The sequence below is a fragment of the Gymnodraco acuticeps genome, unplaced genomic scaffold, assembly GCF_902827175.1.
Source record: "Gymnodraco acuticeps unplaced genomic scaffold, fGymAcu1.1, whole genome shotgun sequence".
In the NCBI taxonomy this organism is placed as follows: domain Eukaryota; kingdom Metazoa; phylum Chordata; class Actinopteri; order Perciformes; family Bathydraconidae; genus Gymnodraco; species Gymnodraco acuticeps.
The window spans coordinates 412628-437934 of NW_022992319.1; the positions used below are offsets into that span (position 1 = coordinate 412628).

At 39.9% G+C, this 25307-nt stretch overlaps 2 protein-coding genes and 2 long non-coding RNA genes across 4 annotated transcripts in view; all 4 read left to right on the forward strand.

Annotated features, from left to right (window-relative positions):
* Window positions 1-9319, forward strand: part of LOC117541262 — a 17216-nt gene extending 7897 nt beyond the window's left edge. Inside the window, exons 2-9 of the mRNA XM_034208445.1 lie at window positions 2520-2580; window positions 5863-6254; window positions 6471-6788; window positions 7357-7464; window positions 7876-7971; window positions 8382-8471; window positions 8571-8599; window positions 9112-9319. Of these exons, the coding sequence (XP_034064336.1) occupies window positions 6194-6254; window positions 6471-6788; window positions 7357-7464; window positions 7876-7971; window positions 8382-8471; window positions 8571-8599; window positions 9112-9177 (768 nt within the window). The 5' untranslated portion in view covers window positions 2520-2580; window positions 5863-6193 and the 3' untranslated portion in view covers window positions 9178-9319. The remainder of the gene's footprint in view (window positions 1-2519; window positions 2581-5862; window positions 6255-6470; window positions 6789-7356; window positions 7465-7875; window positions 7972-8381; window positions 8472-8570; window positions 8600-9111) is intronic.
* A 2168-nt stretch (window positions 9320-11487) lies between these two features.
* LOC117541260 overlaps window positions 11488-25307 on the forward strand; it is a 38767-nt gene continuing 24947 nt past the window's right edge. The window contains exons 1-3 of the mRNA XM_034208443.1: window positions 11488-11657; window positions 11889-12218; window positions 12344-12607. Of these exons, the coding sequence (XP_034064334.1) occupies window positions 11597-11657; window positions 11889-12218; window positions 12344-12607 (655 nt within the window). The 5' untranslated portion in view covers window positions 11488-11596. The remainder of the gene's footprint in view (window positions 11658-11888; window positions 12219-12343; window positions 12608-25307) is intronic.
* LOC117541264 lies at window positions 12789-16287 on the forward strand. The gene is made up of 4 exons (XR_004568286.1): window positions 12789-12841; window positions 13553-13639; window positions 13720-13748; window positions 16128-16287. It is a non-coding gene; the product is annotated as an uncharacterized LOC117541264 (long non-coding RNA).
* Window positions 20579-23425, forward strand: LOC117541265. The gene is made up of 3 exons (XR_004568287.1): window positions 20579-20661; window positions 20742-20770; window positions 23218-23425. It is a non-coding gene; the product is annotated as an uncharacterized LOC117541265 (long non-coding RNA).

The window sequence follows — 25307 nt, forward strand, 5'->3', positions numbered from 1 at the left end:
ACTCTAAAGCATTTAAATTCTTTTAAATTCAGTTACCGTTACTACATGGTGCGTTACTCCGTTACTGCGTTAGTTTTTTTATATAGTCAACAGCCAGGCGAACAGAGATGAGAACTGTACTTAAGTACAGTACTTGAGTAAATGTACTTCGATACTTCCTGTGTCACATGCGGAGACGGGCTGTGGGCGTGTTTGTGTTGTTTACTAACAAGACTGTCATGGCGGCGGCGGAGCTCAAGTCTAGTTTCTCCACCTGGAGATATTCTCACTATTTCACTTTTGTCGAGCACAAAGAAAAGAACGTTTTAGTTAAATGTAAGTTGTGTCTTGGCGGGTCAAAGATCCTATCTACTGCCCAAACCAGTAATTCAAATCTCTTAAAACATCTGCAAAAACAACATGCTACGAAGCTAGTAGCTAAGACCACAGAGACTCAGCCGACGCCACTCCACCTCCACCTAAGCAACAGCGGCTGGATTTTAACCAAGGGACTGCTAGCCAGGGAAAAGTCGATAAAGCCATTGCACGGTATGTTGTAGAACACATGCAGGCTATTGCTACAGTGGAGTCACCCGCTTTCAGGGAGCTAGTTAGCATGATAGCATGTCCGGGCGGCACACGGCATATGGGACGGAACACTTTTTCCAACTACCTGGAGAAAGAATATACAAAATGGAAAGCCAGCTAATATCGATGCAATCCAGATTGCATATAATGCATGTCAAGTTGATCAACAGATTGTATTATTCTCCAATGCAATAACAGTACTGAAATGAAGGCTATAAGGGCATTAATGGGAGCCCTTGTTTCAACTAACTAAAACGTTACTTTTCACAGTAACGCATTACTTTTGGGTGTAAGTAACTAGTAAAGTAACTGAGTTACTTTTGACATGAAGTAACTAGTAATGGTAACTAGTTACTGGTTTTCAGTAACTAGCACAACACTGGTTATTATCAGAAGTTACTGTAAAGGTTTGAATAATGTAGTTCATCTACTTTTAGTAGTTTGTTTAAATGTTTTAATTATGTTGTTTTTGTTTGTAGAAGTGCATCATTCCTTGATTTATTGTAAAATGAATCTGAACTTTTTGATCTGTCATGATGATAAACTGAAGCAATTTCTAAATGAACCCAATTAACTGAGTTTTAAATCGTCCTACTTAGGTTATAAGGAAATGATGAAGAGGAACAAATTAAATGATTTGAAAATGATATCTATGTAGGTGCTGACGCTGTTGGCGGTTCTAGTGTTAACAGAAATGTAAATTAAATATGTCTAATGGCAAATGCCATATATGATTTTCTTACCTGGAATTATGCCTTTTTGAACAGACTTTTTGAGTCCTAGCTATATTGTCTGCAGTTCTAGGGTTAATATGAATCTAATATGATTGTCATCGGTCTAAATTAGGTTTCAAATGATTAACTGTGTATGTAATGAAGATCATAGTGTGGGTTCAATCCATTTTCATAACCACTGTCTTTTAACTGTTTTCAATTCATCAGAATTTCGTATGACTTGACTTGACTTGCTTGACCTGAGCAATGACTTGACTTGACTTGCTTGACTCTCACCACAGTGACTTGGGACTTGCTTGATACTTGTAGGTCAAGACTTGAGACTTGCTCATGACTTGCACATGTAGGACTTACTCCCACCTCTGATTCCTACACTCTGGTACTTTTACTCAAGTACAAGATCTGAACTTCTCCCACCTCTGGCAATAAATCCTGAGTGGTTACCAAAATAAAAACCCTGCTCTGAAGGTTATTTTCATTTTACAAATCCTGCACTCAGCTTTGCTTTCTCCAATATCATTGAAATGCAGCCAGTTGCTGCTTCTTTTTTCGGTTTTCGCAAATTTCTTGACTTTTTCCGACGCGCTTGCATTTAAATCCGGCTCCCCGTCTCCCTGTCGCTCTGTAGCTGGCCTGTACCACTACACCTGCTGTCTTTGGAGCGTCTGCCCCCCACCCTTCTTTCACATAATGGTATGATCCTAGTCCTCACATATGATTGGCCGCATGGTGGCTCAGCAAAATAAAGACCCTTCCCTGCCTGCATGGATTCACAGCAAGAGTTGCAGCGGCTGAAGATGCTGCTCTCCCCGACGAGAGTCTGCTCTTCTCGCGGCATCTCGCGATCGGCGTGTTGGAGACCCCTGAACTAAATTAGCAAGGCAGCTCAAGTCAGAAGGCTCAAGTCCAAGTCAAGTCCCGAGTCATTGGTGTTCAAGTCCAAGTCGAGTCGCAAGTGTTTTGTGATTTTGTCAAGTCGAGTCCAAAGTCATCAAATTGGTGACTCGAGTCCAAGTCATGTGACTCGAGTCCACATCTCTGGTTAATAGATTGTTTAATGTTACACTTCACACAAGCCAAACTTGTTTGCAGTTAATGTCTATATTTTGCCGTGTGTAACTGTAGTTTATATAATGTGCAGCGCTTCAAACAGTGGTTGTGAGCTTTCTAAAGTTTAGCTATGCTAACCTAACATGTGGTTGTTTTCTTCCACTGAAGGTGTTGAGTTAGAAAGCTGATGAAGCCATTTCCTGCTTTAATTATATTCTGTTTTGCACAGGTATGTGGGTATTCTTTTTGTGTTTTGTAACTGTAAATTGTATTGTTTGTTTTGCAAGGGTAAATTAATGGTTATATTTTTATATTTTAATTTACAAAGAAAAACCGAATTTGCCACCATGGATAAATGTATATCTGTTAAAAGAACATGTTAATTGTATTATTTAGAACTCTGGCGCTACTTTCCTCAGTTAGCTTCAGGCCCAACTGAGGAGAAGTATTAAAGGTCCATGTCATGCTTTTCCGGTTATTACCCATCCCCTTGTGTGTTATGAAGGTTTTTCTGCATGTAAACGATCTGCAGAGTCACAAACCCTCAAAGTACACCCTGTAGCGAGTAAAACTCTAACACAGAAAATACCTCCCCAAAACGCCTCGTTGGAGATTTCTCATGTTCCATTGTTTACTTCCTGGGTATCGCTACGTCGGGATACCCAGTAGCCACGCCCAGAGCTATGGCCGCACCCTCTGCCAGCCTTTCACGAAACAAAGCTTCCCAAACCTTTCAGCGATTCATGCCGGATATGCACAGCGTAGGGCACTGAAGAACGATGCTGTTCCTACTTGGTTTGGACCAGCGGGAGATTCGGGTACACAACCTGTAAGTATTCATTGTTGTTTGTGTATTTATGATGTTTAAAATAAACACGGTATGTGTAACGACTGTGTAAATGGATAAACGTTGTTCGGGCTGCTAAGCCATTGACACAGTGCTAACTGGGCTAACTAAGTTGCTAGCGTTTCCATATAGAAACTCCAATGTTGGCAGATGGCCTTACATGTATCTCATAGCTGGAAAATGTCTGCAATCACACACAAAATACTCATAGACAGTATACTCCGGGTTATTTACCGTACGGTCAGTCGCGAAACTTAATTACATTATAGTTGGCGTTCCTAGCATGTATGCTACGGAGCTAAACAAGAAGGCTACCAAGAGCTTGAGATGCTAGGGAAAACATTGTTTTCATGCCAGCTAAAAAGAATGACCGAAACGTAGCAGACATACCCGTATAAGATTGCAATTCTAAACATGTTCTTGCTAGCCTAATATGAACCACTAGCTTTTGTTCATAGTACAGTAGGTTGGCATATTACACTGAACAAGCCATTGACTCAGTGCTAACTGGGCTAACAAAGTAGCTAGCGTTTCCATATATCAACTACAATGTCAGCAGATGGCCTTACATGTTTCTCATAGCAGGAGAAAGTCTGACCCTCCTTCCACCCACACACTAACCTCCTTTTCCCCTCTCTCTCCAAGTGAGGTTCTTACCCTCATTACCTCTGCCCGCCCTACCACCTGTCCTCTGGACCCTATCCCTTCAAGAGTAAACCCTCTCCTAAAGAAACCCACTCTCAACCCGTCTGATGTTATAAACTACAGGCCTGTCTCTCTACTCCCGTTCCTGTCTAAAACACTTGAACGCGCTGTCTTTAAACAACTCTCCTGTTATCTCCATCAGAACAACCTTCTGGATCCGCACCAGTCTGGTTTCAAGGCAGGTCACTCCACAGAAACTGCTCTCATTGCTGTCACGGAGGAACTGCACACTGCCAAAGCAGCATCCCTCTCCTCTGTCATCATCCTGTTGGACCTGTCTGCTGCATTCGACACAGTGAATCATCAGATCCTCCTTCGCACTCTCCAAAAACTTGGAGTTTCAGGCTCAGCACTTTCCCTCCTCACCTCATACCTCAAAGACCGTACCTACAGGGTAACTTGGAGAGGGTCCGAGTCCGACCCTTGTCAATTAACTACAGGTGTCCCTCAGGGCTCTGTTCTTGATCCCCTCCTCTTCTCCCTGTACACAAACTCGCTCGGATCAGTCATTAGCCCGCATGGTTTTTCATACCACTGCTACGCTGACGACACCCAATTAATTCTGTCCTTTCCCTGCTCAGAGACCCAGGTCGTCGCACGCATCTCTGCTTGTCTAGCTGACATCTCTCAGTGGATGTCTGCTCACCACCTCAAGCTCAACCTTGACAAGACTGAGCTGCTCTTCCTTCCGGGAAAAGATTGTCCCACTCTTGACCTGACAATCAACATCGGCACCTCAGTTGTTTCCCCGACTCAGACTGCAAGGAATCTGGGTGTGACCCTAGATAACAAACTGTCCTTCACTGCAAACATCGCTGCTACAACCCGTTGCTGCAGATACACGCTTTACAACATCAGGAAGATACGTCCCCAGCTGACCCAGAAAGCAACGCAGGTTCTGGTCCAGGCTCTCGTCATCTCACGCCTAGACTACTGCAACTCCCTCCTGGCTGGTCTACCTGCATGTGCCATCCGACCTCTGCAGCTCATCCAGAATGCAGCGGCTCGTCTGGTCTTCAACCTTCCTAAATTCTCCCACACCACTCCGCTCCTCCGCTCCCTTCACTGGCTTCCGATAACTGCTAGAATCCACTTCAAGACACTGGTACTTGCGTACCATGCTGCGAATGGATCTGGCCCTTCGTACATCCAGGACATGGTTAAACCGTACACCCCAGCGCGTGCACTACGCTCTGCATCAGCCAAACAGCTCGCTGCACCCGCACTGCGAGGGGGACCCAAGTTCCCATCAGCAAAAACACGTGGGTTTGCTATCCTGGCTCCAAAATGGTGGAATGAGCTCCCCATTGAAATCAGGACAGCAGATAGCTTACACACCTTCCGGGGAGACTGAAAACTCATCTCTTTCGACTCCACTTTGAGCGATAGAATTACTAACAAAGCACTTATATACTAATAAAGGGCTGGCTTACCTAAAGCCAGTTGAGTAGCACTTGAAATGTTTGGCTCTATGAAACCTGATGTACTTATATAATTCTGTTTTCTTCAAGGTTGTATTTTGTTGGTCGAACGCACTTATTGTAAGTCGCTTTGGATAAAAGCGTCAGCTAAATGCAATGTAATGAAAAAAAGACGTTAGGCTGTTTTGAGATTGACAAGAAATGAAAACAAACATCCCAGATAGTCTAAATGTAACAGTTGTAAATATGCAGTGGTGTTTAGTGTTAAATATTTATTTATAAATCATTTAGTAGAATCACACAAATTATGTGTTTTGTATTTAATACTGCTGTGTTCTTTATTTATTAAACGTTGGTGGGCTGAACCTCCAAAATTCAGTCACTGTACACAGAAGATTATTGTTGTGGGGACTTCCCCCCCCTACATATCGTGTCCCTCACATTTTCCTCTTCCATTATTTGTAATGTTCCACATGAGAAGAGTTGGTGAGAGGGAAGAAAACAATTTAATAACACTGATTTTCTTTTATATTGTCAGGTACGTTCTACGTTTCCTCTTCCCTTTTTGTGAATGTGTTTCACGTGAGAGCAGTCATTGTGAGGGATGACTAATTTAATACTGATGTGTTGTATATAGTCAGTGACTAAACGGAGATCGCCTCGACTGTATGCTGGCTCGGGTCTCATCCATCAACAACATCAACACAACGCAGACACCGCTAATCGACACCGGTTACATACATTCACTTTGAGGAGGAGGCATCATACTTAACACAGGAAGCAGTTGCAGCATCTCTCAGCTAAAGCATTGTTTCAGGAACATTTCATCAGAACAAGAGATAGAGGAAGCCGAGAGACGGAGAATCACGATGGATGAGTTCAAACGGATTAAAATGTCTTTATTTCTCGTTCTGCTGCTTCAGTTTACAGGTAAGCATTCCTACAACATGTACTGTATATGATATTTAGAAACACAATGAATGTTACTTTATTACCTAACCTCCTTTTAACAAAGACAGAGAAGTGGTGTGTTTGTCTTCCAACGAGGGGAAGGCAACTTTAGAACACATTGGGAAACTTTTGTTGTGTCGTAAATGAACATTTGTATTCCTCTGTATTCTTTATATTTCTCTCTTGTTTATTCAGGGGCTGAAATTGGACAGCATCTCCTCATCCTCTCGGTCAGAGCTGGAGATGAAGCCACTTTGCAGTGCAACTATGTGATCCATGATCAGGATGAATGTGATGGTACTTCATGGCTCTCCAGTGATTCAGTAATTCTGGTTGGACGTGGGCAGATTGGTAACCATGCTAAATCAGACAGACTGAGAGTTACAGAGAAATGTTCTCTGGTTATAAAGAAGGTCACAGAGGAGGATGCTGGTCGTTACACCTGCAGACAGTTCAGATCAGGACCAGAACAAGAAGATTCAGTCTCTCAGGTTCTTCTGTTTGTTGATACCAGTGAGTATTCAAATCATAATGTTTCCAAACTCTATGGTTAGACGTATACACTGATTACAATGAAACATTACAATAATTATGATTACAGTGATGATGTTTTTTGTACTGTTGATGTCTTTCTCTCACATACCTCCATCTTCAGTGACTGAACATCAGGACAATGATGAGGTGACGTAACACTGCTCTGTGAAGACATATAGAGGGTGTATACTCACAATGAAGTGGCTGCTTCCGGGTCAAGATGTGGATAAAGATCACAGATATACAAAGACATCACAGTCTTCCTGCTCTGCCTCTGTGACTTTTCTGAGTTCTCTCTTTAGTTGCACATCAAGGTTTAAGTTTTTCACTTGCGAAGTAACTGAATCCAGAACAGGAGAAGTGCAGGTGTTTCCCGTCAGGCCTCAGTCCTCAGATGAGAACATGTTGAGCCATTCAAAGTGACTTAATTAACTCATATATTTTTACTTATTTAACGATTTTAAGTTTTATTATTCCATCACAATATAAATTACCCATAAGACAGTTTGCAAGTTAAACATTTGTTGATCTTTGTTCATCTGTTCAGGTGAGGACACAGCAGCAGCAGCAACAACAACAACAACAACAACAACAGAGAGCGACTCCAGATCAGGTTTCCCTACGACAGCTTCTGTGATCACTGAAGATTCTACAGGTTGTTCTTTGTTTTCTTATGGAAATTAGTTTAACTAACTCACTTTTATAACAACACTCGTCTGACATTAAAGTAAATGATTATTGATTTATATATTTATATATGAATATTGATTAATCAAATACTTTTAATTGGTTTGTCTTAAGCTGCCTTTTCAAAATGAGGAAATACATTTCCACGAGAAATAACATCACATCTTTGCACTGATTTGCGTTCAACGTGATTACATTTAGATAACGTTCAGCCTTCAGTCCTCAGATGAGAACATGTTGAGCCATTCAAAGTGACTTATTTAACTCATATATTTTTACTTATTCAATGATTTGAAGTTTTATTATTACATCACAATATAAATTACCCATAAGACAGTTTTCAATGGAAACATTTGTTGATCTTTGTTCATCTGTTCAGGTGAGGACACAGCAACAACAACAACAACAACAACAGAGAGCGACTCCAGATCAGGTTTCACTACGACAGCTTCTGTGATCACTGAAGATGCTACAGGTTGTTCTTTGTTTTCTTTATGGAAATTAGTTTAATTAACTCACTTTTATAACAACCCTAGTCTTAAATTAAAGTAAATGATTATTGATTTATATATTTATATATGAATATTGATTGATTACAAATCTTTCTCTTCAAAGACTTTTAATTGGTTTGTTTTAAGCTGCTTTTTTAAAATGAGGAAATACATTTTCACGAGAAATAACATCACATCTTTGCACTGATTTGCATTCAACGTGATTACATTTAGATAACGTTCAGCCTTCATTCCTCTGGGGAGAACATGTTTATCTACTAAAGATTTGTTGAGTTTTGTTAATCCGTTACACAAACACCTGAAAAACTGAATCATCACCAAAAAGTACTTTTTTATTAAGCTCTAAATGTTATGATTTGAATTCCTCTTCCAGGTTGGTGGTGGTGGATCATCGTTGTGATCGTGGCTGTTGCAGCACTCACAATAATCACTGTGGCTGTCAGCAGACGGAAGAGGACTCAAGGTGAGGACATTCACACATTATACTTTATGAACAACAAGCTTTTGATGAACCTGGATTTTAACTGTGGAAGATTACATTGATGCTCTTTTGCCTCTTCAGGACAGAAACCTCAGACGGATGAAAACATTGTAAGTTTTATGGATAAGAAGACAAACGTGTTGACAGTAAACAGTTGAATCAGATCAAACTTAAATAGAAAGAGATGAGGGAGACGGGGAGAGAGGATGAAGGGAGAAGTTTTCAAAGAATTGAGGGGTGGTTGAAGGGATGTAGGTATAGTGAGGTCTAAAAGGATGAAGGGACAAAGGGAATTAGGGATGAAAGGTTTAAAGGGATGAAGGGATTTAGGGAAAGATGGATACAGGGAGGAAGGGATGAATGTATGAAGGGATGTAGGGAAGGAGGGATGAAGAATCTAAGAGATGTATAAAGGGATGAAGGGTTGAAGGGATGTCAGGAAGGAGGAATATAGTGATAGACGGATTAATGGAAAAAGGGAAGTGGGCAATAAAGGGTGAAGCGTTCAAGGGTTTTTGGGAGGAAGGGATGAACTGATGGTGCGTTCAGGGTCTGCTGACTAAACTGTGAACTGTGTTTACTTCCTTTGTAACCAATTCAGTGTTGTTGTTGTTTTCCTCAGGTGCGTTATGGTGTAGATGATGGTACAGTGAACTATGAAAACATCAGACCTCCTGATGGAGTTTGAGCAACACTTCTGCCTCCATCAGACTCCACTGATCAACAACGTCTACATCTATCATCAGGAGTGGAAGATTATACACTCATTCTGAATGACATATTATTTCATTTTAGTCTTGATCTAATAAACCACTGGATGTCACTGTAAACAGCTTTTAACTCTTGTTTCCTTCCTTATATTGTCTTCCAGCTGAAGGTTCAGAGCTGATTTCAAGATGTACTGATTGTTTTTGAACGACAGCTTGAGCTCATTTTAACATCTCTGTGTTCAGAATTATTACTTTAATCCACTTTCATTGAGCTTTGCTTTGTGTTTTGATGTCCATTTGATTGAATGGATTTTCAGTAGGGATGCCCGATAATTATCGGCCCGATATTAGGAATTATGACGTCATCCCGATAAACCCGATACCAGTATTAATAGCCCCGATAATATACAATATATTTTTTGGGTAAAAAAAAGAAAGAATACTGCGGTGTGGGTGGATTGGGATGAGGGGCGCTTGTTTTTCACTCGGCTCCTCCCGTTTTGCCAGTACTGTGGTATTAGTGGTTTAAGAAGAGGGGAGTTCTTCACAAATCCAGCGCTCCCTAACTCATGCCTGGCTGTGACGTAAATGGTGTGCGGCCGTGAAGCCAGGACAGTAAACAAACATGTCGTCGGTGGTATGGGCGTTGGAGCTATGTGCAACTCAAGGCATATGCTCGAACCGGAGCTGCCTTGACGCTGCAATCATGTTGCGCACTATCCGTGCTGAGTATGCTGACTTCTCGTACAATGTCCCACTGTCTGGCTTCCTGCATAAAGTCAAGTGCTCGGCGCAGTTGTGGCGAAATGTCGCTCCTCTGTTTTCATTTAAACAGCTCCTTATATCCGTTAGCTCAGCTAGCTAGCACCAGATGCTAACAACAACAATGCACGTAAGGTCTCTCTCTCGCTCGCTCGGGCCACACATACACACACCCTCCCGGTCCTCCAGATGGCCAGTCGGTGAGCGTGGAAGTGTGGTCTGCCACAAGCGGGCGGCAGGAGCGGGGCTGTCAGCATCAGCTTGTAGATGGTATTTTAAACTCGATGCGCTCTGAAACTACGGGGCGGCCGAGGACAAACAATACACATGCGTTAATCGCGTTAAAATAATTAGTTGCGTAATTGTTTTTGTATTATCGGTATCGGTTTCAAAAAACCAATATCGTGCATCCCTAATTTTCAGCCTTAATGTAGAAAGTAAGTTTTGTCTTTGTTATATCTGTTGACATTAGAATCTGAAAATAAAAAAAGAACCAACAATTGTGTTTGACTATTTTTGAAAATAGTCTAAAGTCACTTTGAGAAGTTGACATCACACTTATGAGAGGAAGTAGACGCATCACTTCTCAGCTAACTCACTATTTCATCAACTTTTCATCAGAACAAGAGATAGAGGAAGCAGAGAGAAGCTTCTATTATCTTCCAGCTGAAAGTCTCAGAGCTTTTTGAAGATGTACTGATTGCTATTAGAGCTAAAGCAGCTTGAGCTCATTTGAATATATATGTGTATAAAAACATTATTTTAATCCACTTTCATTTAGCTTAGCTGTTAACATGTGTTTTGATGTCCATGTGATTGAACGGGTTTTCAGCCTTAATGTAGAAAGTACAATTTATCTTTGTTATTCCTGATGCAACAATACAATCTGCACATAAATACATGTTAATCTTAATTCTACACTGTGTTCTGTGGTTCCTACTAACAGTGTCTTTATCATGACGTTGCTCTTTGTACTTCCTGTTTTATTTTGTAAAAACACTGTCCTTTTGTCATCTCTGATGTCACTTCCTGTCTTTGTGTTTTCCCGCCTTTTTGTGAATGTTGGATATTTAATCTACAGCAATGCATCATATTATATACAATCATCATGTTAGCTTTGTCCTTTGACAACCATGTACTGTATCTCTAAACAGTCAAGTTTTCATGAGTTTAAAACAAAGACGAATCACCAATAAGGAGATACGTGGTTTCCACTGGACAGGAAGGAGATGTGATTTATAATCTGGAAGTGAATTACTATTACCTTTTAATGTTGTCCATCCATCCATCCTTCTTCTCCGGCTTATCCGTGGTCGGGTCGCTTTAATGTTGTAATTTACAAAATATTCTTGTTATCATTGCTCCGCTGGTAAAAAACAAACGATATAGTTGCTTGAAATGTGCTTATATGGTTGTGTTTTTTATATGAATGTTATTAAAGTAAACCCACAGGAAGTGACATGCGCTCATCCTGACTGAGTCTCTGCTGAGAGGAGAATTAACAAAAAAAGTAGAAGAGAAAAGAAGACGGAGCTTCTTTGAGGAAGTGACACATTTCTGATAATAGGAAGTACATTCAACATTTCTCTTTGAGAGGCAGCCGGTCTAGAGACTTACACGAATACAAGAGACACGATGGACGAGTTCAAACGGATTCAAAAGTCTTCACTTCTCATTCTGCTGCTTCAGTTTACAGGTAAGGATTCCTACAACATGTATTTATTTAGAAACGTTAAAAAAGGTAATTTAGTCATCATGAATGTTACTTTATTACCTAACCTCCTTTTAACAAAGACAGAGAAGTGGTCAGTTTGTCTTCCAACGAGGGGAAGGCAACTTTTAGACACATAGGGAAACTTTTGTTGTGTCTCAAATGAACATTTTTATTTCTCTGTATTCTTTATATTTCTCTCTCTCGTTTATTCAGGGGCTGCAATTGGACAGCGTGACCTCTACCTCTCTGTCAGAGTTGGAGATGAAGCCACTTTGCCGTGTAACAATGTGTTTAATGATCAGGATCAATGTGAGAGTACTACCTGGCTCTTAAGTTATTCAGGAAGCACAGCAGTCCTGGTTAGAGGTGGGCAGATTGGTGAAGAAGCTAGAGCTAAATCAGACAGACTGAGAGTTACAGAGAAATGTTCTCTGGTTATAAAGAAGGTCACAGAGGAGGATGCTGGTCCTTTCACCTGCAGACAGTTCAGATCAGGAGAACAACAAGGTTCAGACTCTCTGGTTCTTCTGTCTGTTGTTACCAGTGAGTATTTCCATCATAATGTTTCCAAACTTTCTCTGTAGAGCAAAATACTAAAACATTACAATTATTATTATTACAGTGGTGAAGTTAATTATTATCTTTCTCTCACATATCTCCATCTTCAGTGACTGAGCATCAGAACAACGATGAGGTGACGTTACTCTGCTCTGTGACGACACGTGTTAGTTGTAGACACAAAGTGAAGTGGCTGCTTCAGGGTCGAGATGTGGATGAAGACAACAAGGATATAAAGACATCAGCGTCTGACTGCAATGCTTCTGTGACATTTCAGACTTCTCATTATGGTTCCACACAAAGGTCTGAGTTGTTTACTTGCTCAGTAACAGCTGATGATGGCAACGTGCAGACCTTCAGCTTTCAGTCCTCAGGTGAGAAATGTTTTTATCAGACTGTTTAAAGTCACTTTAAAGTGGTGTGACAAATTACATAAAAAGGGTGTTTATCTGATTTAATTAAGTTTAAACATTACGTCACAATATAAGGTAAACATATAACTTCTGAAGAGTTGTGTTCATCTTGTTCAGATGGGGACAAACAAGCAGCAACAACATCATCAACAACAACAGCAGCAGTTACATCAAGTCCCACCATCAAGAACTCAGGTAAAAACTAGACAGTATCAGCAACCTTAAACACATACAGTTTATGGTACCTCAAATATTTCGTATTGTTTCGATGCTTCACATCTCCTCTTTGAGCTGCGGTTGAAATCTCTGGAGAGAATTATTATTTGGTCCTTTAAATAAGTCTTTCTGGTTTATTCTGTCAAACTCGTTGCAGATGACGTGTTTTTTTGGATGCAGTTTTTGTACCAAAAGTAACACGTTCTTGTTTTAGCACCTACATGTAATGTAAGTATCTCCGCTTTTAACCTCATCTCTGAAGGTTCAGCTAAACTACAAGAGTCTCAGCATCTGTGCGTTATCTGTCTCTAGAATCTCTTTGTCTTCTGTCCCCCATACACATGGAACACATAAAGAAAACGTTTAATCAACTCACTTTCTAAAACAAAACCTTTCAGTAAAGTTCAAAGCAAAACATTTAAAGAGATGTAGTAAATTATTATTGGTTTATATATATGAAGATTGCTTAAATCTTTATCTTAAATCAAAGACTATTCTGGTTTGTTTTAAAATGTTTTTTTTTCTTCTTAATGATATACATTTTGTTAAGAAATAAAATCACGTATTTGCACTGATTGGTATTCAAAGTGATTACATGTATATACATTTCAAAACATCTCCGTTTCTATTAAAAAAAAGTAAATGTACAAAATATATATATATCTGTAAAACATAATATTCTCTCTCCAGGTCTCTTGAGGCTCGTCCTCGTGTCTGTGGGTTTAGCCGCTCTCATAATGATTGTCGTGGCGGTCAACATATGGACGAGAGCTAAAGGTGAGAACATTCACAGATTAAACTTAAACGCTTTTTGGAATTGTGGAAAGTAAAGTCGACTTTCTCTTCTTTCTTCTCAGAGAAGCAAACACAGATGGATGAAATCAATGTGAGTTTTTACATCAAATACTGAACTGTTTTGACTCTCTCTTCGTCAGTGGCGTGCACAGACATTTATAGGGGCAGGTGCTCGAGAAAAAAAAAGGGCACCTTCTGAGTCGTCGTGGCGGTCGCGCCGAAATTGTGCGCTCCGAAATTGTGCGCTCCGAAATTGTGCGCTCCGAAATTGTGCGCAAAAATTTGCCGGATAATGGCGGATTTTGTTAGTTTCTTTTCGGTTTTTGGTTACTTTATTTCGGTTTTAGGGTTAGGTTAGGGTTATGTTATTTAAATCTTATTTTTGCCTGATTTTACTGATTTATTATCAAAAAATTAATTATTTTAACATTTATTTTTATTATTCTAAATGACTTAGGGGGGTCCAATCTGAAGCTAAGGGGGGGACGAAATCCCCCCTCCCCCCGGGATTGACGCCCCTGGTGGAACCGCCGGCTGCTTTAGTAGTGTGAGATTTATTAAAGGCACATCTTGTATGTCGTAATTGCATATATATTTATTTCAATAACCATATGCTGTCTGATGCAGATGCCTATCTAAAACAAATCAAATAGTAGGCTTACTAGCTTCTACACGCTAAAGCAACTGTAGTCAGGGATGCAAACTCATCAGGTATGAAAAAGGTGACAAGGATCCGAGCCCCCCGACCCCACAGAATATCGGCTTTAAAATTAGGAATAACAGAGGATTTTAGCAGTCAGAACAACTAAAGCAGCAGGTAATAATAACAGAAACGCCAAAGAGTTACATCTAATAGAAATATATAAAAGCATTTATTTTAATTGTGTAGCAGTCAGTTTATAATTTTGGCAGCACTGTTGAGCATTTTCAAAATGTATTTTCATGCCTCTTAGTATTTTTACAATACTTTTCTACTTTCACTTGAGGAACATTTTGAATGCAGGACTTTTACTGTAACAGAGTATTCCTACACTCTGGTACTTCTACTTTTACTCAAGTACAAGATCTGAGTACTTCTACTTTTACTCAAGTACAAGATCTGAGTACTTCTACTTTTATTAAGTACAAGATCTGAGTACTTCTACTTTTACTCTAGTAGCCTACAATCTCTATACTTATACCACCTCTGTTTATAGCCTATGAAAAAAACTATTAGAAAACGAAGGCTAAAGCTAACGTTAGCAGATAGTGACAATGATATTGCGACAGAAAAACTTTTCAGTTCACATCACGCAGGCAAGAAGACTCGAGCACACAGCTCGCGCTTCATATATTAAAAAATAACACCATGCGTGTCATGATGGCACATAACAGCTCGCGACCGCAGATTATTTCGGCGATTAGATCAAATGTAAATTATATTTGACGCAACTTTAGTTACATTTCCATGACTTTTTCAAAACTTTGGGGAAAATATTGTTTTCCATAACTTTTCCAGGGCCTGGAATTTGCATTTTGAATTTCCATGACTTTTCCAGGTTTTCAATGACCGTACGAACCCTGTATAGTTTAGTTTGGCATCTGATTTAGGGGATTAAACAATACACTCGTTGTATTTGTTACCTGGTGGTTACTTGGTCGTCACTAGGGCACTTTTAATCGTGTTGCTGGGTGCTACTGCACCACACACCCGCCGTGGCCTGTCTGACTGACTGACTGTCAGCTCTCACTTTGAGAGCAGGGAAGGGAGGGGCTGCAGCCAGAGCACGTACGGGAGTGCCGCGGGGCACGTGTGGGGATGTCTGACAAAATTACAACGCGCATTTGGGGCATTGTTGTATATATTAGAAGCTTTTAATCCAGAATTGATCGATGTTACCATGAGCCACATACTCAAGTACACTGTAAAAAAAAAAAAACTGTAAAAAACGAACTTTCAAAAGGGCACATTGCTGTCCAGAGGGCAAAACGGGCAGGTGCTCAAGCACTACCTAGAGTCTATGTGTGCACGTCTCTGCTCTTCGTTATGAACTGATAAACACAGACACAAAGTGCAGAGAGACCTAGATCTGAATCAACACCTCTTTGAACCTGTCAGTAACAACTGAACATGATGAGTTCAGACTAAAGGACTGATTCCCCTGAATTACATCAGAGGATTTCCCCACCTTCACACTAGTGGCTTTTAGCAATGCTAATAGTTCTGTTGTTTTAGAAAACAATGTGTTTGTTACTGTGAATAACGTGCAGGATCAAATCTAGTTTCAAAGCAAACTGTGCAGAAGTCAGAAGATTAAATCAGATCAGACGGGAACTGATGGTGCGTTCAGGGTCTGCTGACTCAACTGTGAACTGTGTTTTACTTTGAAATCCTTTGTAACCAACTCAGTGTTGTTGTTGTTGTTGTTGTTGTTGTTGTTGTTGTTGTTGTTGTTGTTGCTGTTGTTGTTGTTGTTGTTGTTTTCCTCAGGTGCGTTATGATGTAGATGATGGTACAGTGAACTATGAAAACATCAGACCTCCTGATGGAGTTTGAGCAACACTTCTGCCTCCATCAGACTCCACTGATCAACAACGTCTACATCTATCATCAGGAGTGGAAGATTATACACTCATTCTGAATGACATATTATTTCACTTTAGTCTTGATCTAATAAACCACTGGGTGTCACTGTAAACAGCTTTTAACTCTTGTTTCCTTCCTTATATTGTCTTCATGCTGAAGGTTCAGAGCTGATTTCAAGATGTACTGACTGTTTTTGAACGACAGCTTGAGCTCATTTTAATATCTCTGTGTTCAGAATTATTACTTTAATCCACTTTCATTGAGCTTTGCTTTGTGTTTTGATGTTCATGTGATTTAATGGATTTTCAGTAGGGATGCCCGATAATTATCGGTCCGATATTAGGAATTATGACGTCATCCCGATAAACCCGATACCAGTATTAATAGCCCCGATAATATACAATATATTTTTTAGGTAAAAAAAAGAAAGAATACTGCGGTGTGGGTGGATTGGGATGAGGGGCGCTTGTTTTTCACTCGGCTCCTCCCGTTTTGCCAGTACTGTGGTATTAGTGGTTTAGGAAGAGGGGAGTTCTTCACAAATCCAGCGCTCCCTAACTCGTGCCTGGCTGTGACGTAAATGGTGTGCGGCCGTGAAGCCAGGACAGTAAACAAACATGTCGTCGGTGGTATGGGCGTTGGAGCTATGTGCAACTCAAGGCATATGCTCGAACGGGAGCTGCCTGGACGCTGCAATCATGTTGCGCACTATCCGTGCTGAGTATGCTGACTTCTCGTACAATGTCCCACTGTCTGGCTTCCTGCATAAAGTCAAGTGCTCGGCGCAGTTGTGGCGAAATGTCGCTCCTCTGTTTTCATTTAAACAGCTCCTTATATCCGTTAGCTCAGCTAGCTAGCACCAGATGCTAACAACAACAATGCACGTAAGGTCTCTCTCTCGCTCGCTCGGGCCACACAGCACACACCCTCCCGGTCCTCCAGATGGCCAGTCGGTGCCTGCCGGTGAGCGTGGAAGTGTGGTCTGCCACAAGCGGGCGGCAGGAGCGGGGCTGTCAGCATCAGCTTGTAGATGGTATTTTAAACTCGATGCGCTCTGAAACTACGGGGCGGCCGAGGACAAAAAATACACATGCGTTAATCGCGTTAAAATAATTAGTTGCGTAATTGTTTTTGTATTATCGGTATCGGTTTCAAAAAACCAATATCGTGCATCCCTAATTTTCAGCCTTAATGTAGAAAGTAAGTTTTCTCTTTGTTATATCTGTTGACATTAGAATCTGAAAATAAAAAAAGAACCAACAATTGTGTTTGACTATTTTTGAAAATAGTCTAAAGTCACTTTGAGAAGTTGACATCACACTTATGAGAGGAAGTAGACGCATCACTTCTCAGCTAACTCACTATTTCATCAACTTTTCATCAGAACAAGAGATAGAGGAAGCAGAGAGAAGTTTCTATTATCTTCCAGCTGAAAGTCTCAGAGCTTTTTGAAGATGTACTGATTGCTATTAGAGCTAAAGCAGCTTGAGCTCATTTGAATATATATGTGTATAAAAACATTATTTTAATCCACTTTCATTTAGCTTAGCTGTTAACATGTGTTTTGATGTCCATGTGATTGAACGGGTTTTCAGCCTTAATGTAGAAAGTACAATTTATCTTTGTTATTCCTGATGCAACAATACAATCTGCACATAAATACATGTTAATCTTAATTCTACACTGTGTTCTGTGGTTCCTACTAACAGTGTCTTGATCATGACGTTGCTCTTTGTACTTCCTGTTTTATTTTGTAAAAACACTGTCCTTTGGTAATCTCTGATGTCACTTCCTGTCTTTGTGTTTTCCCGCCTTTTTGTGATTGTTGGATATTTAATCTACAGCAATGCATCATATTATATACAATCATCATGTTAGCTTTGTCCTTTGACAACCATGTACTGTATCTCTAAACAGTCAAGTTTTCATGAGTTTAAAACAAAGACGAATCACCAATAAGGAGATACGTGGTTTCCACTGGACAGGAAGGAGATGTGATTTATAATCTGGAAGTGAATTACTATTACCTTTTAATGTTGTCCATCCATCCATCCTTCTTCTCCGGCTTATCCGTGGTCGGGTCGCTTTAATGTTGTAATTTACAAAATATTCTTGTTATCATTGCTCCGCTGGTAAAAAACAAACGATATAGTTGCTTGAAATGTGCTTATATGGTTGTGTTTTTTATATGAATGTTATTAAAGTAAACCCACAGGAAGTGACATGCGCTCATCCTGACTGAGTCTCTGCTTTGAGGAGAACTAACAAAAAAAGTAGAAGAGAAAAGAAGACGGAGCTTCTTTGAGGAAGTGGCACATTTCTGATAATAGGAAGTACATTCAACATTTCTCTTTGAGAGGCAGCCGGTCTAGAGACTTACACGAATACAAGAGACACGATGGACGAGTTCAAACGGATTCAAAAGTCTTCACTTCTCATTCTGCTGCTTCAGTTTACAGGTAAGGATTCCTACAACATGTATTTATTTAGAAACGTTAAAAAAGGTAATTTAGTCATCATGAATGTTACTTTATTACCTAACCTCCTTTTAACAAAGACAGAGAAGTGGTCTGTTTGTCTTCCAAAGAGGGGAAGGCAACTTTTAGACACATAGGGAAACTTTTGTTGTGTCTCAAATGAACATTTTTATTTCTCTGTATTCTTTATATTTCTCTCTCTCGTTTATTCAGGGGCTGCAATTGGACAGCAATTGGACAACCTCTACCTCTCTGTCAGAGCTGGAGATGAAGCCACTTTGCCGTGTAACAATGTCAGACATGATCAGGATAAATGTGGTGGTACTACCTGGTTCTTAAGTGATTCAAGAAGCACAGTAGTGCTGGTTGGACGTGGGCAGATTGGTAACCATGCTCAATCAGACAGACTGAGAGTTACGGATAATTGTTCTCTGGTTGTAAAGAAGGTCACAGAGGAGGATGCTGGTCAATACACCTGCAGACAGTACAAAGCTGATCAACAGCCAGGTTCAGACTCTCTGGTTCTTCTGTCTGTTGTTACCAGTGAGTATTTCCATCATAATGTTTCCAAACTTTCTCTGTAGAGCAAAATACTAAAACATTACAATTATTATTATTACAGTGGTGAAGTTAATTATTATCTTTCTCTCACATATCTCCATCTTCAGTGACTGAGCATCAGAACAACGATGAGGTGACGTTACTCTGCTCTGTGACGACACGTGTTAGTTGTAGACACAAAGTGAAGTGGCTGCTTCAGGGTCGAGATGTGGATAAAGACAACAAGGATATAAAGACATCAGCGTCTGACTGCAATGCTTCTGTGACATTTCAGACTTCTCATTATGGTTCCAGACAAAGGTCTGAGTTATTTACTTGCTCAGTAACAGCTGATGATGGCAACGTGCAGACCTTCAGGCCTCAGTCCTCAGGTGAGAAATGTTTTTATCAGATTGTTTAAAGTCACTTTAAAGTGGTGTGACAAATTACATAAAAAGGGTGTTTATCTGATTTAATTAAGTTTAAACATTACGTCACAATATAAGGTAAACATATAACTTCTGAAGAGTTGTGTTCATCTTTTTCAGATGAGGACAAACAAGCAGCAACAACATCAACAACAACAGCAGCAGTTACATCAAGTCCCACCATCAAGAACTCAGGTAAAAACTAGACAGTATCAGCAACCTTAAACACATACAGTTTATGGTACCTCAAATATTTCGTATTGTTTCGATGCTTCACATCTCCTCTTTGAGCTGCGGTTGAAATCTCTGGAGAGAATTATTATTTGGTCCTTTAAATAAGTCTTTCTGGTTTATTCTGTCAAACTCGTTGCAGATGACGTGTTTTTTTGGATGCAGTTTTTGTACCAAAAGTAACACGTTCTTTTTTTAGCACCTACATGTAATGTAAGTATCTCAGCTTTTAACCTCATCTCTGAAGGTTCAGCTGAACTACAAGAGTCTCAGCATCTGTGCGTTATCTGTCTCTAGAATCTCTTTGTCTTCTGTCCCCCATACACATGGAACACATAAAGAAAACGTTTAATCAACTCACTTTCTAAAACAAAACCTTTCAGTAAAGTTCAAAGCAAAACATTTAAAGAGATGTAGTAAATTATTATTGGTTTATATATATGAAGATTGCTTAAATATTTATCTTAAATCAAAGACTATTCTGGTTTGTTTTAAAATGTTTTTTTTTCTTCTTAATGATATACATTTTGTTAAGAAATAAAATCACGTATTTGCACTGATTGGTATTCAACGTGATTACATGTATATACATTTCAAAACATCTCCGTTTCTATTAAAAAAAAGTAAATGTACAAAATATATATATATCTGTAAAACATAATATTCTCTCTCCAGGTCACTTGAGGCTCGTCCTCGTGTCTGTGGGTTTAGCCGCTCTCATAATGATTGTCGTGGCGGTCAACATATGGACGAGAGCTAAAGGTGAGAACATTCACAGATTAAACTTAAACGCTTTTTTGAATTGTGGAAATAAAAGTCGACTTTCTCTTCTTTCTTCTCAGAGAAGCAAACACAGATGGATGAAATCAATGTGAGTTTTTACATCAAATACTGAACTGTTTTGACTCTCTCTTTGTCAGTGGCGTGCACAGACATTTATAGGGGCAGGTGCTCGAGAAAAAAAAAGGGCACCTTCTGAGTCGTCGTGGCGGTCGCGCCGAAATTGTGCGCTCCGAAATTGTGCGCTCCGAAATTGTGCGCAAAAATTTGCCGGATAATGGCGGATTTTGTTAGTTTCTTTTCGGTTTTTGGTTACTTTATTTCGGTTTTAGGGTTAGGTTAGGGTTATGTTATTTAAATCTTATTTTTGCCTGATTTTACTGATTTATTATCAAAAAATTAATTATTTTAACATTTATTTGTATTATTCTAAATGACTTAGGGGGGTCCAATCTGAAGCTAAGGGGGGGACGAAATCCCCCCTCCCCCCGGGATTGACGCCCCTGGTGGAACCGCCGGCTGCCTTAGTAGTGTGAGATTTATTAAAGGCACATCTTGTATGTCGTAATTGCATTTATATTTATTTCAATAACCATATGCTGTCTGATGCAGATGCCTATCTAAAACAAATCAAATAGTAGGCTTACTAGCTTCTACACGCTAAAGCAACTGTAGTCAGGGATGCAAACTCATCAGGTATGAAAAAGGTGACAAGGATCCGAGCCCCCCGACCCCACAGAATATCGGCTTTAAAATTAGGAATAACAGAGGATTTTAGCAGTCAGAACAACTAAAGCAGCAGGTAATAATAACAGAAACGCCAAAGAGTTACATCTAATAGAAATATATAAAAGCATTTATTTTAATTGTGTAGCAGTCAGTTTATAATTTTGGCAGCACTGTTGAGCATTTTCAAAATGTATTTTCATGCCTCTTAGTATTTTTACAATACTTTTCTACTTTCACTTGAGGAACATTTTGAATGCAGGACTTTTACTGTAACAGAGTATTCCTACACTCTGGTACTTCTACTTTTACTCAAGTACAAGATCTGAGTACTTCTACTTTTACTCAAGTACAAGATCTGAGTACTTCTACTTTTATTAAGTGCAAGATCTGAGTACTTCTACTTTTACTCAAGTACAAGATCTGAGTACTTCTACTTTTATTAAGTACAAGATCTGAGTACTTCTACTAAAGTACAAGATCTGAGTACTTCTACTTTTACTCTAGTAGCCTACAATCTCTATACTTATACCACCTCTGTTTATAGCCTATGAAAAAAACTATTAGAAAACGAAGGCTAAAGCTAACGTTAGCAGATAGTGACAATGATATTGCGACAGAAAAACTTTTCAGTTCACATCACGCAGGCAAGAAGACTCGAGCACACAGCTCGCGCTTCATATATTAAAAAATAACACCATGCGTGTCATGATGGCACATAACAGCTCGCGACCGCAGATTATTTCGGCGATTAGATCAAATGTAAATTATATTTGACGCAACTTTAGTTACATTTCCATGACTTTTTCAAAACTTTGGGGAAAATATTGTTTTCCATAACTTTTCCAGGGCCTGGAATTTGCATTTTGAATTTCCATGACTTTTCCAGGTTTTCAATGACCGTACGAACCCTGTATAGTTTAGTTTGGCATCTGATTTAGGGGATTAAACAATACACTCGTTGTATTGTTACCTGGTGGTTACTTGGTCGTCACTAGGGCACTTTTAATCGTGTTGCTGGGTGCTACTGCACCACACACCCGCCGTGGCCTGTCTGACTGACTGACTGTCAGCTCTCACGTTGAGAGCAGGGAAGGGAGGGGCTGCAGCCAGAGCACGTACGGGAGTGCCGCGGGGCACGTGTGGGGATGTCTGACAAAATTACAACGCGCATTTGGGGCATTGTTGTATATATTAGAAGCTTTTAATCCAGAATTGATCGATGTTACCATGAGCCACATACAGTACACTGTAAAAAAAAAAAAAACTGTAAAAAACGAACTTTCAAAAGGGCACATTGCTGTCCAGAGGGCAAAACGGGCAGGTGCTCAAGCACTACCTAGAGTCTATGTGTGCACGTCTCTGCTCTTCGTTATGAACTGATAAACACAGACACAAAGTGCAGAGAGACCTAGATCTGAATCAACACCTCTTTGAACCTGTCAGTAACAACTGAACATGATGAGTTCAGACTAAAGGACTGATTCCCCTGAATTACATCAGAGGATTTCCCCACCTTCACACTAGTGGCTTTTAGCAATGCTAATAGTTCTGTTGTTTTAGAAAACAATGTGTTTGTTACTGTGAATAACGTGCAGGATCAAATCTAGTTTCAAAGCAAACTGTGCAGAAGTCAGAAGATTAAATCAGATCAGACGGGAACTGATGGTGCGTTCAGGGTCTGCTGACTCAACTGCGAACTGTGTTTTACTTTGAAATCCTTTGTAACCAACTCAGTGTTGTTGTTGTTGTTGTTGTTGTTGTTGTTGTTGTTGTTGTTGTTGTTGTTGCTGTTGTTGTTGTTTTCCTCAGGTGCGTTATGATGTAGATGATGGTACAGTGAACTATGAAAACATCAGACCTCCTGATGGAGTTTGAGCAACACTTCTGCCTCCATCAGACTCCACTGATCAACAACGTCTACATCTATCATCAGGAGTGGAAGATTATACACTCATTCTGAATGACATATTATTTCATTTTAGTCTTGATCTAATAAACCACTGGATGTCACTGTAAACAGCTTTTAACTCTTGTTTCCTTCCTTATATTGTCTTCATGCTGAAGCTTCAGAGCTGATTTCAAGATGTACTGATTGTTTTTGAACGACAGCTTGAGCTCATTTTAACATCTCTGTGTTCAGAATTATTACTTTAATCCACTTTCATTGAGCTTTGCTTTGTGTTTTGATGTCCATGTGATTGAATGGATTTTCAGTAGGGATGCACGATAATTATCGGCCCGATATTAGGAATTATGACGTCATCCCGATAAACCCGATACCAGTATTAATAGCCCCGATAATATACAATATATTTTTTGGGTAAAAAAAAGAAAGAATACTGCGGTGTGGGTGGATTGGGATGAGGGGCGCTTGTTTTTCACTCGGCTCCTCCCGTTTTGCCAGTACTGTGGTATTAGTGGTTTAGGAAGAGGGGAGTTCTTCACAAATCCAGCGCTCCCTAACTCATGCCTGGCTGTGACGTAAATGGTGTGCGGCCGTGAAGCCAGGACAGTAAACAAACATGTCGTCGGTGGTATGGGCGTTGGAGCTATGTGCAACTCGAGGCATATGCTCGAACGGGAGCTGCCTGGACGCTGCAATCATGTTGCACTATCCGTGCTGAGTGTGCTGACTTTTCGTACAATGTCCCACTGTCTGGCTTCCTGCATAAAGTCAAGTGCTCGGCGCAGTTGTGGCGAAATGTCGCTCCTCTGTTTTCATTTAAACAGCTCCTTATATCCGTTAGCTCAGCTAGCTAGCACCAGATGCTAACAACAACAATGCACGTAAGGTCTCTCTCTCGCTCGCTCGGGCCACACATACACACACCCTCCCGGTCCTCCAGATGGCCAGTCGGTGAGCGTGGAAGTGTGGTCTGCCACAAGCGGGCGGCAGGAGCGGGGCTGTCAGCATCAGCTTGTAGATGGTATTTTAAACTCGATGCGCTCTGAAACTACGGGGCGGCCGAGGACAAAAAATACACATGCGTTAATCGCGTTAAAATAATTAGTTGCGTAATTGTTTTTGTATTATCGGTATAGGTTTCAAAAAACCAATATCGTGCATCCCTAATTTTCAGCCTTAATGTAGAAAGTAAGTTTTCTCTTTGTTATATCTGTTGACATCAGAATCTGCAAATAAAAAAAGAACCAACAATTGTGTTTGACTATTTTTGAAAATAGTCTAAAGTCACTTTGAGAAGTTGACATCACACTTATGAGAGGAAGTAGACGCATCACTTCTCAGCTAACTCACTATTTCATCAACTTTTCATCAGAACAAGAGATAGAGGAAGCAGAGAGAAGTTTCTATTATCTTCCAGCTGAAAGTCTCAGAGCTTTTTGAAGATGTACTGATTGCTATTAGAGCTAAAGCAGCTTGAGCTCATTTGAATATATATGTGTATAAAAACATTATTTTAATCCACTTTCATTTAGCTTAGCTGTTAACATGTGTTTTGATGTCCATGTGATTGAACGGGTTTTCAGCCTTAATGTAGAAAGTACAATTTATCTTTGTTATTCCTGATGCAACAATACAATCTGCACATAAATACATGTTAATCTTAATTCTACACTGTGTTCTGTGGTTCCTACTAACAGTGTCTTTATCATGACGTTGCTCTTTGTACTTCCTGTTTTATTTTGTAAAAACACTGTCCTTTTGTCATCTCTGATGTCACTTCCTGTCTTTGTGTTTTCCCGCCTTTTTGTGAATGTTGGATATTTAATCTACAGCAATGCATCATATTATATACAATCATCATGTTAGCTTTGTCCTTTGACAACCATGTACTGTATCTCTAAACAGTCAAGTTTTCATGAGTTTAAAACAAAGACGAATCACCAATAAGGAGATACGTGGTTTCCACTGGACAGGAAGGAGATGTGATTTATAA